This window comes from Lytechinus pictus, chromosome 6, assembly GCF_037042905.1.
Source record: "Lytechinus pictus isolate F3 Inbred chromosome 6, Lp3.0, whole genome shotgun sequence".
Lineage (NCBI taxonomy): Eukaryota > Metazoa > Echinodermata > Echinoidea > Temnopleuroida > Toxopneustidae > Lytechinus > Lytechinus pictus.
The window spans coordinates 13,898,923-13,919,780 of NC_087250.1; the positions used below are offsets into that span (position 1 = coordinate 13,898,923).

The following is a 20,858-nucleotide window of genomic DNA, read 5'->3' on the forward strand; positions in this document are numbered from 1 at the left end:
AGAATATTGTGTCAAATTTAAAGAGGCACTGAAAACCAGTTATTCACACGTATGCTATTATCAAAATCGCTCATGTGAGGAAATCGTAGCAACAAAATTTGGATGATCGCAACTCTTTGGGCGAGATGAATACGGCCACCCCCATTCACGGGGACAAAACCAGATTTAAAACATGGGATAAGTAGTTATCACTCATGCATATAAAAAGCAAATTTGATAGTGGGCGCAGAAGTTGCTTTGCAAATTATCCAACTCTCCCTGTATTGACTCTAGACATTAGTTTCTTGATGTGGATGTTGAAATCAAAGTTGACAATTTTTTGTCATTTTTTTTCTTGTTCAGGAAATGACACAACCTAGGATGTACCAGGAGCCAGAGGAAGCCAGACCTACATTATCAAGCAGCGAATTCTTAGAATTATTCAAAGAGATGTCAACAAGACCTGAAATCTATTTCCTACTTGTCAGGTGAGTTTTAGGAGAGGAGAAGGAGATAGATAGAGAGAGAGATGGAGAGATAGGAGAAATGGAGGAAGAGGGTGGGAGGGAGTTGCGGGAGGATGAAAAATACTTAATATAATAATATTAATATAGGTATATTTACCCAGGGAAGCCACTTCAGTTCTGAAAACTGTTCTCCCAGTGGGCCCTGCTATTATTATTACCCCGGCTTTAGCTGGGCTGCCTAGGCGCTCAAAGCATTCATTCTTGGAATTATTCAAAGAATGTAAAAAAGACCTGGGCCCCGTCTTACAAGGAGTTACGATTGATCCAATCAATTGTAATTCTATGGTAATCCATCAGTGTCATAATTTTTTCTACAGGAAATTTGCAAAATGTCCTTTGTAAACAAAGGAGAACACACCAAATTGTCAAGAAATCAATGAATTTATGGATATACATTCGTATCTAGAACAAATTTTGAACAAACATACATTTTATATGTTTACTTTGCTGGCTTTCCATAGTTGCGATTGATTGGATCAATCACAAATCTTTGCCCCTGGACCCTGTCTCACAAAGAGTTGCGATTGATCAGATAAACTATAACTATGGAAAGCCAGCAATGTCATCCTAAAAACTGCAAGTTTGTTTCAAATATTTTCTAGATATGATATTCATACATTCACTATTTTCTTGAAAATTCAGTGTGCTTCTCTTTGCTTTATACAAAGGACATTGTGCAAATTTCCTGTAGAAAATATGATGACATCGATTGATTTCCGTACAGTTAAGATCGACCGGATCAGTTGTAATTCCTTGTAAGACGGGCCTGAAATCTTTTTTCTTATTGCCGGGTAAGTTGATGTGTTGGAGAGTGTTTCAAAAAGTAACTAGTTGTTTTCACTGACTTATTTTTTTTCTCAGCCAATCAGATCCAAGGATTTGATGTAGCACATAACTGTTTTGGCCCAATGGATAGGTCTTCGCACTTTGAACCACAAGACCCGGGCTTCAAATCCCACCGCAGCACTTGCGTCCTTTGGCAAGGTGTAGTAAATGGGTACCCGGTAGGAAGGAATTCCTTGAATGTTGAGTGTCCGATCAGGGTAGATGTGCTAAAGCCGGAGTTATAGTATGCAGTGCTTAATAGAAACATTTATATTAAGCATTATGTTGATGTTTCATATTATCATTATTATTAGTAGTAGTAGTAAACAGTCATTAAAATATGCTGATTTATGCACTTAATTTTTTAAATAACAGGTGACGTTTCTGCGTCATATCTCAACCCATTCAGAATTAATGCTAGTATGGGATTTTGAGGCATGTTTAACTAGGGGATTAAATCACTTTAAACTTTTCTATAGAAATACATGTAGTTTCATTGATCCATTTGATCTATTTGTTAACAGGTACTCGAGTAGTGAATTTATGACATTGGACGATCTCATGATATTCTTAGAAGCAGAACAAGGGGTAAGTTTGATGTAGCCAGAAGTCAGGTTGATGATTATGATGAAAGTCATGATGATGTTAGTTGTGATGACGATGATGATGATGGTGATGAGGATGATGATGATGATGATGGTGGTGATGATGATGATGATGGTGATCATGATAATGATGGTGATGATGATGATGGTGTTGATTATGATGGTGATGATGATGAATGATGATGAATGATGATGATGTTGATGATAAAAGGGGAAGTTTTTCCTGAAGTTCGCCCTGACAAAAAGTAAATTGTAAAAATAGCAGAAAAATAATAAAAAATATTCCAGAAAGTTTGAGAAAAATCCATCAAAGAATAAAAAAGTTGTTAGAAATTGAAGTATTTGATTTGTGACGTCATATGCGAGCGTATTCCTACATAGCGAATGATAAAACATCAATGAAATGTCATTTTCTGAGAAAATTGAAAATGGATTTTTCTTGGTACCTTTCGTATATCAATAGACAAATCATTTCACACCCGATCATGAATAAAAAACAAAAATAAGTCATCAGGAACCATTAATAAAATGAAATTTATGCATTTTATATTACATAACATATGGGCAGCTGCTCGTTTATGACATCACAAATCCAAAACTTTAAATTCTAATTTCTTAATCTTTAACGGATTTTCCTCAAACCCTTACCAATAATTTTTCTTATTTCTTCTGCTATTTTTACAAACTATTTTTCAGGGTCACCTTCCCCTTTGATTCACTGTTCTTTGATAGGGACACTTGTCTTCCAAACGAACTGTAAAAGCCAATTCAACCGACGGGCATTTATTCCCTGTACCTTCAAATCAGATTGAAGATTGAATTCAAACCTATTTCTCTGTCCACCATTCAGCTTGGATGGTTTGCATGTTATTCAGCTGAAAGTCTCATCTTACATGCAGCTGGTAGTCGGGCTAGAGACCCAGTCACACGGATGAAACTGGTCCCATACCGACCAAAGCTAAAGCATTATATCCAATGACATACCATTGGTCGGTTTGGAGTCGGTGTTATCCGTGTGACTGGGGCACAAGGCTGACTGTAGCATAATATATCAAGTTATGAACCCAGTGAATCAGAATGATTTATTTCACAGTACATGTATAATGCATTTCTAATGAATCACAAATGAGATTTGTGATGATAGTGTTATGATAGAGTAAATAAATATGTGGCAAATCTCACAGTATAGTGTAATTCTGTTCATCGCATGGGGTGTGCAGACCTGCCAACCAGTACGTTATAGCCGTATTTAGTACGTTTTTGCAACCAAAATACGGCAGTACGTTTTTTCTTTGAAAAATCCTTTTTTTGTATAAAAAACGTACACCAATATGGTTATTAGATCAATGTAATTTCAGGTACAGTTACTTGTTTTTTTTTTCAATCATTTTGTTAAAACTAGGGTGAAGATATACACATGTTTTAATGTTTTTTTTTTCATCTGCAAGAGCAGTGCGCATTTTAGCTTGCATGCAGCTTGAGCGCCGCGATGAGTGAGTGTGCCAAGCATTTTATTATGAAATACTCCTTTTTGGGGAAAAATACAGTTTTTTTTATCACAGAATACAGTTTTTCATTCCCAGGGGTTGGCAGGTTTGGGTGTGTGGTTTTGTGGTTGTGAGTGCCTCTATGGCAGCTCGGCTACAGCCAGGGTATATATCATACCAAATGTTATAAAGCGCAGTAGAGTATATTAACAAAGTAACTGCACTATATTTATGGTCCATATTATTAAGAATTTCATAGTATATTAATAATTTGAGAATATTTTCAAGATAATTAGATTAATGATGATTAGAATACTGAAAAATATATAATATAAAAGGAACTTTAATTAGTCCCTCATTTAATACCAGAAACCCTTTTCATGTTTTTATTAGTATTCCTGACAGATATTGAAATATTTTATATGCCAACCATGATCACAATGATCATCAACATACAAGTAAATTATGGTTAAGTGTCCTTAAAGATAATTGGCCAACAATAAACATAAAATAGACTGGCCCGTATTCTGAACTCGGGTTTAAATTAAACCCTGGTTTATACGTATTTGTGGTTTAACTATGGAGAGCCAATTGGGGCACAAATCCCCTACAGCACACATCCAATTTATTAACTCATTTGAGTATTTGACACTCAAATTATCCGTTATTGTCTGTGAATGATATGTGAAGTATTTTCCTTCATTATGAAAGCAAAAAGGAAAAAAATAGTAAACATAAGAAGAAATATATTATATTTATAAAAAGGATTTTTAAATTGTTGACATCCCATGATTTTAGTACAGAGTTAGACTGTGGTCTATGTTAGACCCGACTTCAGAATACGGGCCACTGTGTCTATTATTAACATTGTACATGTAATTATTTTTGTTTGCTTCAGATGACTGGCGTAACGAAGGAAAAATGTCTGTCACTCATACAACGCTATGAAGTCTCTGAGGAGGGTCGTCAAAAGGGATACCTCGGCATTGACGGTATTTATCTTTTTTTTCATTCAAAACTATGAAACCCACCCTACTGAAGTGTTGAACTCAAAATCAAGAAAATTAATCATAACTTTGATTTCTAGTCATTTATGAGATATATGTTGGTGTGTGATGAAGATTTATATTTGATTCTATGAAGATACATTAGGAATATTGTGCAGGTGTAAAGATAAATGAATAGTTTATGGAATGCAAGAAATCTCCTGCTTTGTGAAATCAGTCTCCAAATTTTCTTGCACTAATGTTTATACATGTAGTTCATGCCTCTTCCATTTATCAAGTTGAGGGGGTGTTTCACATAGATTGATGTCTGACTAATGGCGCAGTAACATTTCTCCTACGGTTGCCGTCCGGCTAGTCGAAAACAGCCATTTTAATCTTTTTTCTACCAGCTACATGTACATATGAGTGGTTTGAATAAACATAGATAAAATGGCTGTTTTTGACTTGCCATATGGCGACTGTAGGGGAAATGTGACTGCAGCATTAATATCGCATTTAAATTGAACGTTTGAAGCGTTTATAAAGCGTTTAAGCATTTGGTATTTAATCAACACTGCATCAGTACAGTCACATTCAGTTAATCCTTGAAGCATGACTTTCAGTCAGATTTTGATCGGATCAATCATAACTCTTTGTAAGTCGGGCCCAGAGTACAGTTTTTGTTTAGGAGTTTTGCTGCTATCTTTTAATCACATGTTTTATTTATTCAGTTTTCTTTGAAGCACTACGTGATTTGTTGATGATTTTACTATAGGTTTTTATCATCAGAATTTGTTTTTTGTAGGTTTTACAAGCCATCTGTCTGATTCTCTCTTTGGGTTTTTGTTTCCTTTAATGCCTCACAGGCTTCGCGGGTGGGGGGGGGGGATCGCCACCTATTTGCCCTTATATCATATATTGTGTTTTTTGTCTCACCTGCATAGCAGAGTGAGACTATAGGCGCCGCTTTTCCGACGGCGGTGGCGGCGGCGACGGCGGCGGCGATGGCGGCGGCGGCGGCGGCGTCAACACCAAATCTTAACCTGAGGTTAAGTTTTTGAAATGACAGCATAACTTAGAAAGTATATGGACCTAGTTCATGAAACTTGGCCATAAGGTTAATCAAGTATTACTGAACATCCTGCCTGAGTTTCATGTCACATGACCAAGGTCAAAGGTCATTTAGGGTCAATGAACTTAGACCATGTTGGGGGAATCAACATCAAAATCTTAACCTAAGGTTAAGTTTTTGAAATGTCATCATAACTTAGAAAATATATGGACCTAGTTCATGAAACTTATACATAAGGTTAATCAAGTATCACTGAACATCCTGCATGAGTTTCACATCACATGACCAAGGTCAAATGTCATTTAGGGTCAATGAACTTTGGCCGAATTGGGGGTATCTGTTGAATTACCATCATAACTTTGAAAGTTTATGGATCTGATTCATGAAACTTGGACATAATAGTAATCAAGTATTACTGAACATCCTGTGCAAGTTTCAGGTCACATGATCAAGGTCAAAGGTCATTTAGGGTCAATGAACTTTGGCCAAATTGGGGTATTTGTTGAATTACAGCCATAAATTTGAAAGTGTGTTGGTCTAGTTCATAAAACTTGGACATAATAGTAATCAAGTATCACTGAACATCCTGTGCGAGTTTCAGGTCACATGATCAAGGTCAAAGGTCATGTAAGGTCATAGAACTTTGGCCACGTTGGGGGTATTTGTTGAATTGCCATCATATCTCTATAAGTGTATTGGTCTAGTTCATAAAACGTGGAAATAAGAGTAACCAAGTATCACTGAACATTTTGTGCGAGTTATAGTAGTTTTCAAAATCAGCACTGCTGCTATATTGAATCGCGTGATGCAGGTGAGACGGCCAGAGGCATTCCACTTGTTTTTCTCCATTTTTCTTTCTATTCTATTGTATGTGAATGTGCCATTTTTAATGTGCAAATAGAGACGATATATATACACCATCATAATGTTATTTTTTTTTGTAGGTTTTACAAGCTATCTATTATCATCAGAATGTGATATTTTTGACAATCTTCAACGGAGAGTTTGTCAGGACATGACCCAATCGTTATCTCACTACTTCATTGCTGCTTCTCATAATACGTGAGTATTTAAAGGGCAATCACACATGTTATGGCGGGGGGGGGGGGGAGGGTACTCGAATTATAATATGATACCTATGTGCCGCACCAAAGTCGGGGGTCGGGGGCTCTGGAACTAAATATTGGTCTCAAAACGGGGTCTCCGGAATGGCTCTGATCAACGATTGCTAAAAATGCAATGCTGTGAAAAAGGGGGTCTCCAGAACCCATAGATCGTAGGCATAATTGGTAGCGGCTGTGTAAAAAAACCTGCGTGCGTCTTGCTACATTCATTTCGGGCAAGCTAGCTGCAGGCGCAGGGGAGCTTCAGGGGCCAGTTAAAGTGGGCAATCCCTCGTATATACCTAATAGCCCTGCGGGCAGGGGAAGGGTGGTGACTTCCCCCTCTACATATACCTGTACTGCTGCAGTGTTTCGTAAGTCATTATTTTTTCAAGCCTTGCATGTAATTTTAGACTGAATTTGGGACGTCTGGAAACAGGGATAAAAAATTGATGTTACTGTCTGTGTAAGTGACACTTTTAAATTGTATTATTTATGTTTGTATGACAGTCAAATGATGAAAATGATATTAATGATGGTTATGATAATGATGACAATGACAATAACAATATATGAATGAAGATTTATATATATGTTTTCATTTTTTAATGTTGTAGGTATCTAACTGAGGACCAATTGAAAGGACCATCAAGTGTAGCAGCGTATGTGTCAGCATTACAGAAAGGATGCAGATGGGTGGAATGTAAGGTTTAGCCCCCGAGTCATGTCAGAATTTTTTTGTTCCAGAATTCACCGGTGTTGCGCCGGCCGGAATCTGGTGTCCCGATAAATGAATTCGCGAACGGGGAAGCACTTAAGCACTTTCTTGGAAACAGATGCAGGGTTGACTGGCGGGATGGGAAAAAACTTTTTCCAAAGTTTGCTGAAAATTTCAAGATTTAAATTATCACATAAATATAATAATTAGAGATTAATATAGCGCACAAATCTGTCGGTAATGACAATCAAGGCGCACAATTAACATAATATGCATGAAATGCCTATCTGTTTTGCATATTATTTTTATAAATACTACTAAATAATGACGAATACCACATTCTTTCTTCGCTCTGAATATCTGATTAAAAAAAAAAATTCAGTTGATAGTAGGGAACGTTCAAGCACTTGATCAAGGTAGTTGTCATTGGTAGTAGTGTGGGGCACTCAGAGACATTGTATTAAGCGCTTTACAAATGTTGCAAATTAAAATTCATTGAATGCCGAAGCACTAGATGAAGGTCGTCATGCCAAATTCAGGGTACTTGTAGCACTTTCAAGCATAATGCAAAATGGTGCATATTGTTATTGTTAAATATTGTTTTGTGTGTTTTATTTCAGTGGATGTATGGGATGGAGGCAATGATGAACCTATAATCTATCACGGCCATACACTCACATCTAAAATACTCTTCAAATCAGCTATAGAAGCGATTAATCAACATGCGTTCGAAACATCAGAGTGAGTATTCTGTCTAGTTTGGTCTACTTCCGAGACATTGATGAAATCCATTTGGTATCATGTTCGCCACCTAATCGTGAGCTTCAAGATCAACACCAAGACCGAAATTAAAATCACAATTTTCCCCAACCCTGGGGGTTGGCGTTAGTGAATGGGCAAATTACATGTAGATCGTCAACACCAGCTGTAATGCTTGCTTGTATGTTTGCGACAATCAACAGACCTCGGCTGAGGGAACATGGTCTGTTGATTGTTGCAAACATACATGTGACAGTAATGCACGCTGCAAACTTGGTTACGCATAGTGCTGGTGTTATCGGTGAACATGCGATGGACAAAATCATATGGATCCAGAATTGCATGATGAATGGATCAAAAATTGCACGGATGATGATGTCATTGTAAAATGGGCTGAATGATCGATATCAAACAACCAATCGAATGACAATGACCATTCTAGACGTCATGTAACATAGAACAATGGTCTATCATATCAATTACCTGTCAAGCTGCATTGTCAGCACGTACATGTAGCTGGTTTCATCTTCAAACCATCTCTTGTGGGGACATCATGGTCAAGTGGTTATGACTCTTGTCTTCCAATCTGAGGGACGTGGGTTCGAATCCCAGCCATGGCATGTTTTCCTTCAGCAAGAAAGTTACCCAAATTGCGCTGCACTCAACCCAGGTGTGGTGAATGAATACCCATTAGAAGGGCCTAAATGAGAACAGATTTCAGAACTGAACGGGGTACCCCGTGTAAATATACCGTTATTATTATTATTGATATGATCTCTTTAGGTATTCAGTGATTGTATCGATTGAGAACCACTGCAGCATTGATCAACAGAGAGTAATGGCCCACTATATCAAGTCTGTGTTTGGTAACAAGCTTCATAGTGAGACGATAGATGATTTGATCTCTTTTACTACATTCTTTTGATCTCTTACTAGGTATCCAGTGATTGTATCGATTGAGAACCATTGCAGCGTTGATCAACAGAGAGTAATGGCCCATTATATCAAGTCTGTGTTTGGTGACAAGCTTCACAATGAGCGTATCAAGGTGATTTCATCTCTGTACTACATTCATTCGATCTCTTACTAGGTTTCCAGTGATTGTATCGATTGAGAACCATTGCAGCGTTGATCAACAGAGAGTAATGGCCCATTATATCAAGTCTGTGTTTGGTGACAAGCTTCACAATGAGCGTATCAAGGTGATTTCATCTCCTTCTACATTTATTCGATCTCTTACTAGGTTTCCAGTGATTGTATCGATTGAGAACCATTGCAGCGTTGATCAACAGAGAGTAATGGCCCATTATATCAAGTCTGTGTTTGGTGACAAGCTTCACAATGAGCGTATCAAGGTGATTTCATCTCCTTCTACATTTATTCAATCTCTTTAGGTTTCCAGTGATTGTATCGATTGAGAACCATTGCAGCGTTGATCAACAGAGAGTAATGTCCCATTATATCAGGTCTGTGTTTGGTGATAAGCTTCACAATGAGCGTATCAAGATGATTTCATCTCTTTCCTACATTTATTCGATCTCTTTAGGTTTCTGATGATTGTATCGATTGAGAACCATTGCAGCGTTGATCAACAGAGAGTAATGGCCCATTATATCAAGTCTGTGTTTGGTGACAAGCTTCACAATGAGCGTATCAAGATGATTTCATCTCTTTCCTACATTTATTCGATCTCTTTAGGTTTTCAGTGATTGTATCGATTGAGAACCACTGCAGCGTTGATCAACGGAGAGTAATGGCCCATTATATCAGGTCTGTGTTTGGTGACAAGCTTCACAATGAGCGTATCAAGATGATTTCATCTCTTTCCTACATTTATTCGATCTCTTTAGGTTTCCGATGATTGTATCGATTGAGAACCATTGCAGCGTTGATCAACAGAGAGTAATGGCCCATTATATCAAGTCTGTGTTTGGTGATAAGCTTCACAATGAGCGTATATAGATGATTTCATCTCTTTACTACATTCATTCGATCTCTTTAGGTTTCCAGTGATTGTATCGATTGAGAACCATTGCAGCATTGATCAACAGAGAGTAATGGCCCATTATATCAAGTCTGTGTTTGGTGACAAGCTTCATAGTGAGACGATAGATGATTTCATCTCTTTACTACATTTATTCGATCTCTTACTAGGTTTCCAGTGATAGTATCGATTGAGAACCACTGCAGCGTTGATCAACAGAGAGTAATGGCCCATTATATCAAGTCTGTGTTTGGTGACAAGCTTCACAATGAGCGTAGCAAGATGATTTCATCTCTGTACTACATTCATTCGATCTCTTTAGGTTTCCAGTGATAGTATCGATTGAGAATCATTGCAGTGTTGATCAACAGAGAGTAATGGCCCATTATATCAAGTCTGTGTTTGGTGACAAGCTTCACAATGAGCGTAGCAAGATGATTTCATCTCTGTACTACATTCATTCGATCTCTTTAGGTTTCCAGTGATAGTATCGATTGAGAACCATTGCAGTGTTGATCAACAGAGAGTAATGGCCCATTATATCAAGTCTGTGTTTGGTGACAAGCTTCACAATGAGCGTAGTAAGATGATTTCATCTCTGTACTACATTAATTCGATCTCTTTAGGTTTCCAGTGATAGTATCAATTGAGAACCATTGCAGTGTTGATCAACAGAGAGTAATGGCCCATTATATCAAGTCGGTGTTTGGTGACAAGCTTCACAATGAGCGTAGCAAGATGATTTCATCTCTGTACTACATTCATTCGATCTCTTCAGGTTTCCAGTGATAGTATCGATTGAGAACCATTGCAGTGTTGATCAACAGAGAGTAATGGCCCATTATATCAAGTCTGTGTTTGGTGACAAGCTTCACAATGAGCATAGCAAGATGATTTCATCTCTGTACTACATTTATTCGATCTCTTACTAGGTATCCAGTGATTGTATCGATTGAGAACCACTGCAGCGTTGATCAACAGAGAGTAATGGCCCACTATATCAAGTCTGTGTTTGGTAACAAGCTTCATAGTAGGACGATAGATGATTTCATCTCTTTTACTACATTCTTTTGATCTCTTACTAGGTATCCAGTGATTGTATCGATTGAGAACCATTGCAGCGTTGATCAACAGAGAGTAATGGCCCATTATATCAGGTCTGTGTTTGGTGACAAGCTTCACAATAAGCGTATCTAGATGATTTCATCTCGTTCCTACACTTATTTGATCTCTTACTAGGTTTCCAGTGATTGTATCGATTGAGAACCATTGCAGCGTTGATCAACAGAGAGTAATGGCCCATTATATCAAGTCGCTGTTTGGTGACAAGCTTCACAATGAGCGTATCAAGATGATTTCATCTCTTTACTACATTTATTCGATCTCTTAATAGGTATCCAGTGATTGTATCGATTGAGAACCATTGCAGCGTTGATCAACAGAGAGTAATGGCCCATTATATCAAGTCGGTGTTAGGTGACAAGCTTCATAGTGAGATGATAGATGATTTCATCTCTTTACTACATTTATTTGATCTCTTACTAGGTATCCAGTGATTGTATCGATTGAGAACCATTGCAGCGTTGATCAACAGAGAGTAATGGCCCATTATATCAAGTCGGTGTTAGGTGACAAGCTTCATAGTGAGATGATAGATGATTTCATCTCTTTACTACATTTATTTGATCTCTTACTAGGTATCCAGTGATTGTATCGATTGAGAACCATTGCAGCATTGATCAACAGAGAGTAATGGCCCATTATATCAAGTCTGTGTTTGGTGACAAGCTTCATAGTGAGACGATAGATGAGGATCTTTCATACCTTCCTTCACCTCATCAACTGAGAGGCAAGATTCTTATCAAGGTTAGTATAATAATGATAAAGCAATATTGACTGGCCTCGGGGCGATACAACATATATCGCCCAAACTAGATTCGTCTACGACTCGGGCGATATCAATTTAGTGAGGGCGATATATGTCCTTTCGCCCCGAGGCCAGTCAATATTGCTTTTATTAACCAAAGCAGACATCTAGAGCAAAAATCGCTAATATTTAGATATTTTAGAGTTTAAGAATGAGAATCTAGTTTACCATGTTGAGCAGACTGGGCCTCTGAATATTACCATTGTGACGTAAATGAAATGACGCGTCCCTGGCCTAGGGACACGGTATCCAGCGTCTCAACTTGATTTACATTGTGACGTATAGCACTGCGCGGTTCAATGACGCGTACAAAATTGTGTAGAATACCCGGATGTTAGCTCTGCCTTATTGCCCGCTACATTTCCACGCATTTTCTCATTAACTCTCCTGAGCGGGCAATAAATTGGGCCCGTGGATAAACAATTGGAAATTTATTGACCGGCCATTTGATCCCAGTCTTAAGCAGGCAACAATGTATTAAAGTTGACCTGCTCAGATGTCTGATATGGTTAATAATAAGTAATAATAGTAATAGTAATATCAGTAATAATGATGATGATGATGATAGTAATTAGGCCTTGGAGTGAACATCGATTGATAAATTGTTTGAATGGCTTGCCGCCGACTGCTATTCGATTAGCAAAATTTTTACTGTTCGAATGTTTGGCAGATCCCAATTAGACACTTGGGATAACTCGAATACTACAGTAACAGTAACAAAAGGCCAAGATAACAATGATAACAATTGTTTTTACATACTTTTACATACAGGTTTAAAACAATGTTACCGAGGTAATTTGTCAAAAATGAACAATGATTTATCACATTCCCAGGTAAACACCAATCTGAAAGAGCTCCGAAAATATTAATCCCACCTGTACCGTCCTTTTCCTCGATACACAATGCATGTTGTCTGCATACTTAACAGTTAAAACAGAAAGTACACACACAAAAAGCTCACTTGAGCTGATACGTGATTGGATCCTTCCGACGGCCAACAAAACTTTATGGGAGACAAAGCTGGAGGAGAAGCCACGTGGATCCACTGATCTGTACAATTCAATTCAACCCACGTGCTTCCCATTATCAGGAAAAGTCATGACTTCAGAAACAAATTGACCCCCCCATCTCTCTGTGTGTGGATCTGTGTGCGAGAGAGAGAAAGAAATATAGGGGCTGGGAGCAAGAATTCCTTTCATGTTTCAAAGCAAAGCAGTTAGCCCCCCCCCACACACCAACTTTCCCATAACTTTCCAACACACACAGTCACTAACATACCAGGGGCCCGTTTCATAAAGAGTTACAACTGTTGTAACTTTGCCATTATGGCAACTTCCATGGCAACCTTGATTATGATTGGCTGCTGAGCCCTGTTACCATGGTAGTTGCCATAATGGAAAAGTTACAACAGTTGCAAGTCCTTTATGAAACGGGGCCCCTGATGTTTTTGACTAGTCTCCCAAAATAGACCCAGTTGTAGGTTCAAATGATAAAAGTTTTGTAATTTTGAAAGGTATTCTAAATGAAATATATTTTGCAAAATACAGTGTGTAGCATCATGTGCAGTGCCACAGGTGGGGGGGGGGGCATGGTGTGGGTAAGGAATGAATTTTACTATCAGCCAATCAGATTGAAGGATTTCAGTAACTTTTAAATTTATTTGTAAATTTTTTGCAGGGTAAGAAGCTAGCTGATGATGTAGAAGGAGATGAAGGGGAAGTCACTGATGAAGATGAAGGATCGGATACAGATAGAGGAAAGAAGATAAAGAAGGTAATTATCAATCATCATATTGCAGGGCTGCCGAGCCTCTCAGAAAATTGATTTTTGAGTGAAAATCTGCAGATTTTCAACATCTCCCTGATTCATACGTTGGATGATTTCAAGTTCAGTGTTGACCTTTTGGTGTTGGTGTAAGGTCAATTTTTACATGATTATAGCACCAAACGTAAAATGAACACGGTCCTGAAAAGTCGCTCACTAGTAGAGATGTCAATAATGTGATCTAGATCAGTTTTACACTCTAAAAAATAGGTTTTGGAGCTAGAGGAAGCAATCCAAATTGTGCTTCCAACCCCAACTCCGGATTTGAAAGCACCCATTGATTTCTTTCAATAGATTGTGTGTAATTGAGAAAGATATCTCTCCTTCCTCTGTAAGGGGTAAGGGTTCAAATCCCACCACAGCACAGAGAAAAGTAGATTAAACGCTAAGGTAATTATCAATTATCATTCTTGGACTGCCAGGTCTCATAATCAAGCATTCTATTTATTAATGATAATAATAATAATACTAACATTTGTAAGGTTCTTAATGTAGATGTTTCAAAGCACTCAATTTTCTGGCTTATTATTGATTACTGGGGATGAAAGAACAAAAGTGTAATTAATAAATGAATAAATCACCAAGTCTCAGATTATAAAGATTAAAATTGACGATAAAAAATTGCTTTTTGCGTATGCAAAATATCAAGAATTCATATTCTTTATATGAGGAATCATTTGTGTTGTTAACAAAAGGCGATTCTTGACATCAACGAATGGGATCAAGAAAACTGCATGCCATGGTCTACCTTTGTCGGCATATTTAAGGCCAAACGTTCTGATGCGACAGTTTCTTTACACATAAAATTATGATTCCGTAGAATGCAAGACTTACCTCTTTTTATCACTCTGGTTAATTTATACATTCCTCTTTGTTTTCTTATCTTTCTCATTTAAGTTTATTTTATTTGGTGTAAATGTGTGTATTCCTCTTCATTTTGTCATCTTTCTCTTGTAAAGTTGTTTCATTTTGTGTTTATAGGCTCGATTTTTCTCATTCCGGAGGGATGACGACCCTGATCTCAAGGTCAAAAGGTTAAGGGATAAATTGACCTTGAAAGAAATAATGGCTTCTATAGCCAAGGTATAACGGTTTGATGTTTTTTTTTAGCGCATCCTCTTTCTGCCATTTTGCCTTCATAAATTGACCTTGGAAAAATAATGGCTTCTGTAAAGCCATTCAGTTTGTCTCTTTCTACCATTTTTTGCATTCATTTTGCTAACGTTTTGAACTAACACTTGTATTTTTCATACATTTATTAGATGTTTCAACTTCATTTAGAGCTGACAGACTGGGGCATAAAATCATTGGTTTTGGGAACATTTTTCTATTAATTAAATCTTTCTGCTGGGTAAAAAAAATGCATTTGAAAATGTAGCGAGTGCAATTGCTCCATTAGAACATTTATTATTCAAGGTAAATGATGTTGTGTTATGAAATTTTGATTTAAGTTCATCTAAATATGTTAAATAAATGGTGTTAGACTGAGTGAAAATAAGACAAAATGTCCCTTATTGTGAATAGAGGTTTATTTCTAACTCTGGGGTACATTTCATAAAGGACTTCCAACTGTTGTTGTGGCAACAGGGCTCAGCAGCCAATCAAAATCAAGGTCACCATGGTAGTTGCCATAATGACAAAGTTACAACAGTTGCAAGTCCTTTATGAAATGGGGGCCCTGGTCTGCGCATGACCATTACATTAGAAATTTCAAACAGTAAAGATTAAAATTGACAGCACATCAGGGCCCCGTCTTACAAACAGTTGCGATTGATCCGATCAACCACAACTATGGACGGCCAGCAACGTCAACATCTAAAATGCAAATTTGTTCAAAATATTTTCTAGATATGATGTATATTTATGTGTTTCATTCTTTTGAAGATTCAGAGTGTTTCTCATTGTTTACCAAAGATAATTTCCTGTAGAAAAAAATTATGGTGTGGGTGGATTTCCATACATTTGAGATTGATTGGATCAATCGTAACTCTTTGTAAGACAGGGCCCTGGTGCTCGATTCATCCATAACTGTTTGGGAATGACAATAAAGCTTGGGAAAGGGACCACAGTGAATATTAGAAGCATACAGTTTTACTTCATTCTGTCATTCTTCATTCTTGGTCTAGTGGTTCTGACTCTCGCCTTTCAAACAGAGAGTCGTGGGTTCGAATCCTAGCTATGGCGTGTTTTCCTTCAGCAAGAAATTTATCCACACTTGGCTCCACTCGACCCAGGTGAGGTAAATGGGTACCGGCAGGAAGTAATTCCTCAAAAAGCTGTGAGCACCAGAATCGGTAGACTAGCTTAGGCGGGGTAATATAGGAGTGCCTTGAGCACCTAGCAAGGTGGATACGTGCGCTCTACAAATTCTATATTTTATTTCTTTTTTTTTTTACATTTCTGGTTTACTTTAATTTAGCTCAGAGTTAGACCAAAGTCTAAGTTAAACCAGGCTTCGGAATATGGGCCAATGAGTATAGCCTGAGTGGAAGTTAGACAAAATGATAAATGAGCTAAATGGCAATTAGACAATATTAATAATCATTAACATTATTTGTATAGTGCTTATCACAAAACATTAAAGCGCTTAGGAAAAAATAGAAAGAGAGTTGGAATTTCAGCAAAAAATTTAAGTAATTGAATAGTTCACAGCGGACTATAGACAATTGAGGGGCTGCATAAGCAAAGGGAAAGGCTATTTAATAAAAAAGTAGGTTTTTAGCGTGGATTTGAATTTCTCTATTGAATCTGTTTCATACTTTGTAGTAGATTGTTCCAGAGTTGAGGGGATGCGGAATAAGAAGATGATTTAGTAAACAATTTGGTTGTAGATGAACTGGACCTAGGGGGTGTTGCAAGAAAATATTTGCAATCAATTGCAAATTACAGTTGTAAAGTTATGAGTGATCAATCAATTTTAACGAAGCAAATTGATGGATGTTGATACAAGAAGCACACTGATGATCAATGGCAAATTTTCCATTAATGGCAAGAACTATGATTGATTTGGGGATCTAAAATTGACTTGCGATCGATTGCAAGTTTCCTGCAATGCCCCATTAGACCATGTGACACATGTGCTGGTGATTATAGTCCTGTTAGACATAAGAGAATTAGCTTTATAGCTAGGCATTATACACCATCAAATACATGATCAGAAAATGATCTAATGGATCACATGGTCTAGTGGGGGTATTGCAAGTTTCTTGCAATACCGATTAGACCATGGCCCCGTCTTACAAAGAGTTACGATTGATCCAATCAATCATAACTCTATGGAAATCCATCACGGTCATAATTTTTTCTACAGGAAATTTGCACAATGTCTTTTGTAAACAAAGAGAAGCACAGTGAATTTTCAAGACAACGATGAATGCATGAATATACATCATGCTAGAAAATATTTTGAACAAACATGAATAATACATGTAGATGTTGACTTTGCTGGCCGTCCATAGTTGCGATCGATCGGATCAATCGCAACACTCTGTAAGATGGGGCCCATGTGACACGTGTGCTGGTGATATATAGTCTTGTTTAGACATTAGAGAACTAGCCAAGCCAGGCATTGTACATCATCAACACTTATATGATCAGAAAACGTGATACCAATCCACAGATCTTGTTGAGTCATTCTCTCTTAAAACTTAAAAGGGAGGCGCGATAGCTTAGTCGGTAGAGCGGGGGTTTCGGATTCGGTGACCCGGGTTCGATTCCAACTTGGTGCGCTAGTGTCCTTTGGTATTAAAGGTATTAATCCTCATTACCAGGTCCCTCAGAGAAGACCTTAAGCCGTTGGTCCTCTGGTTGCCTGCTTACAAGCATTCATGCTTTCGTAGTAATCAGGTAAAAAATTACTACCATCATAACCACCATCATTGCCATCCCAAATAGGACTTGATTCTTAGCAATATTTGTGTCCTTTCCTGTAGTAGCTGCTTTGCCGTGTGAATCATTTTTTTTTCATCCTAACCTAGAAGGGACGCTTGCCAAAAACGCCCTTTTTCACGATAGGGCAATCACTGAATTTTTTGGGGGCTATTTTTTTTCATTTCAAGGGCTGCTTTTTTAAAAAGCTCCAAGCAAGTATGGGGTAAAAACAAATAATGCTATTCTGCCGTAAAATATTGATTTGCTGAATATTCTTGACTATTTGTGGTAGAATTGGGGGAGACTGTCTCTTGAAAAGAAGGTCATTTGAAAGCACTCTATCTGGGTGATTTTAGGGGCGATTTGGGCTATGATGTAGGCAAGATCACCTGCTATGGCCACTCTCAGCTGTTTCCTTATAAAGTGTGCCAAAACAACAGGGCGCCGTCTTACAATGAGCTATGATTGATCCAATCAACCAAAACTATGGAAAGCCAGCAATGTCAACATCTCAAATACATATTTGTTAAGAATATTTTCTATATGTGATGTATATTCATATATTCATATTTTTCTTGACAATTCAATGCGCTGCTCTTTGTTTACACAGGACATTGTTCAAATTTCCTGTAAAAATTGTTATGACAGTGATGGATTTCCATAGAATTGAGGTTGATTGGATCGTTCGTAACTCTTTGAAAGATGGGACCAAGGCCTTGTTAATAATTGGTTGATTTTATCTAGTAACTATGCACGCTCTAAAAGGGATCAAATAGTAGTAGTCAACCGGTCATAGAAAATACATCCTGGCGAAAGTAGTGTATTCTGCATGGATAAAAAGATATGTAGAGCGGTGCTCAAAAGTTAGTGAACCCCACCAGAAAATGAATATTTGAAGTGTTCAAATTCTGCCATATTTTAGATATTTTATTGTAAACTCAGATGATAAAATATTTCACTCAATAAAGTTTGTTTACTCAGATGATGAAATATTACACTTTTTAATAATAAAGTTTGTTTCTCTGGGCTCGCCAAACCTTGTATTATTGTTGTCTACATTCAATACTCTGCATGAAGGAGTGCATTTTGTGGTGGGGATCACTGACTTTTGAGCACAACTGTATGTGTTTAATTATGTGACATTTCTTTGACTTCTGGCATATCAAGTGTTTTGGTACGAGGTATGTAATGTAACAGTCAACCTATGCAATATGATCAGATACCTCTACACTTCTGGTATATACGTGGGCAAATGGAATTCCTTTTGTATTGACATATGTGCTGGTACATACACATATACTTAGACTCAAATGGAAGAAGTCAAGAGAGAGACCTTTTATATATATATATTTTAGCAATTTCTGGATCAAATTCGCATAAATGTATTGTAATTCTGCAATATGAACTCGATTCATTTCAGCTGCACCTATAGTTATTAAAATAACTGAAGCCCCATTCCTTTCATTTTACTATCCTTTCTGTTAAATACAGGACGTTCCTTTTCTATTTAATCTACATGTAAGCCTAACCTCTCTTATCAAATCAGTAATATTTGGCAATGCATGATAATGCAGGAAATCTAAAGGTATCACAGGTCATAAATGTTTATTAAAAATATTTTTCTGCTGGTATTTATGATGTTGTTTTTGTCGCAGCCAGAAGGTTTACAAACGTAGGATAATTGGATCAGTGATCATAATAATAATAATAATAATGTAACTTATGAAGTGCCAAAATTCACTCAGTAGAGAGCCCAAGGATATAAGGATTTAAAGGAAAAGTTCACGCTGATAAATTGGTCTTGATAGAAGCAGAAAAATGGAAGAAATATTTGGTGGGGGTTTGATGAATGTTTGTCTAAAGAATGATAATTTATGTCTTTAAAAGTTTGATTATGTGACGTCACAGATGAGCAGCTCCTCCTTATATTGTATGATATTGATTTTTTTAAAAGGCAGTTTTCCAAAAGAATTTAAAATTGTTTTATTTGTGGGTTAACCCTAAAAGGCCCGGGGGGGGGGGGGGGGGGCGGAATCCGCCTCCCTCAACATATTTCGCGATTAATCCGTCGCGCGAAATTTTTTCAACGCGCCGCTCGCTGACTTTTTACTTTCAAGTCTCACGCAACTTTTGAGACCAAATTTGCGATGCCCGGGTACCGGTTAGGAATTTATGCAACATTATGTAAGTGCATGTCAGACCCAAAATTTCTCAAAAACGTGAATTCATGTACAAATCCAATGCAAATTGTGTATTTAGCCAAAATTTATTAATGTATCATTATTTCTACTTTTATTGATAAAAAATAATTAATTTTGTCTTGTTTATGATCAGAATTAAGTCTGCAACAATTTCCATAAAAAACAAAAACAAAGAAATACATAAGAAATTAAAAAAACAATAAAATACATAAGAAAAAAATTGCGATACCAATTTTTTTTATGTACGTTTGATCAGAATCCTACAAAGAGTCTGTGAATAAAAAATTTGCAATTTTGGGGCCATAGTAAGTTAATTAGAGCAAATGTTTTATTTCATGCATAAATTAGCATAATTAATTCATTAAAAAAAAATCTTATTTTTTCAGAAAAATTAATCATACAGCCTTGTAGATTTTATTGCACACTACCACTGTGCAAATTTTCGCGGCGCCCTTGCGATCGACGGCCGAGATCTCAGGGGGGGGGGGGGCGGAATCCCCCACCCTCCTCGGCTGTGAGATGGGTACAAATAATCCGGCTCTTTTAGGTTTAATATATCATCAGACACATCATTCCAGTTACCCTTCTTGTATAAAAGAATTGTCTTAAGTTTGTTCTGATCCCATTCCGCATAAGGGAGACCTTTGAAGGACCATTGAAAGACCAAACATTGGCGAGGTCTTAAAGCAGTCTCCAAGATCACTGAAATTTGTCATCTCTGGAATGGTTCTGAAAGACCCCTCAAAGAACTCTGAAAGACTGATTGATAATTCTTGTCTTACTGGGCTTAGACTAGTCCTATAGAGATCTTTCAATGGTCTTTCAGAGATCTTTTATGCAACAAGTGATCTTTCAGTATTTTTTCCATGGACTTTCCTGGTCTTTAAAGATCTTTCAATGAATCCTTTAATGATCTCTCAGTGATCTCCACAAAAATCTTTAGAGACTGTTTAAACAGGGAAGTGTTATAGACTTCCCTGGTTTAAAGATC

General features: G+C 37.3%; 1 protein-coding gene across 1 annotated transcript in view; it reads left to right on the forward strand.

The window, feature by feature from the left end:
* Positions 1 to 250: 250 nt before the first annotated feature.
* Positions 251 to 20,858, forward strand: part of LOC129263775 (inactive phospholipase C-like protein 2) — a 40,592-nt gene continuing 19,984 nt past the window's right edge. The window contains exons 1-8 of the mRNA XM_064100962.1: positions 251 to 467; positions 1,856 to 1,919; positions 4,322 to 4,415; positions 6,426 to 6,543; positions 7,202 to 7,287; positions 7,923 to 8,043; positions 11,743 to 11,911; positions 13,650 to 13,745. Of these exons, the coding sequence (XP_063957032.1) occupies positions 346 to 467; positions 1,856 to 1,919; positions 4,322 to 4,415; positions 6,426 to 6,543; positions 7,202 to 7,287; positions 7,923 to 8,043; positions 11,743 to 11,911; positions 13,650 to 13,745 (870 nt within the window). The 5' untranslated portion in view covers positions 251 to 345. The remainder of the gene's footprint in view (positions 468 to 1,855; positions 1,920 to 4,321; positions 4,416 to 6,425; positions 6,544 to 7,201; positions 7,288 to 7,922; positions 8,044 to 11,742; positions 11,912 to 13,649; positions 13,746 to 20,858) is intronic.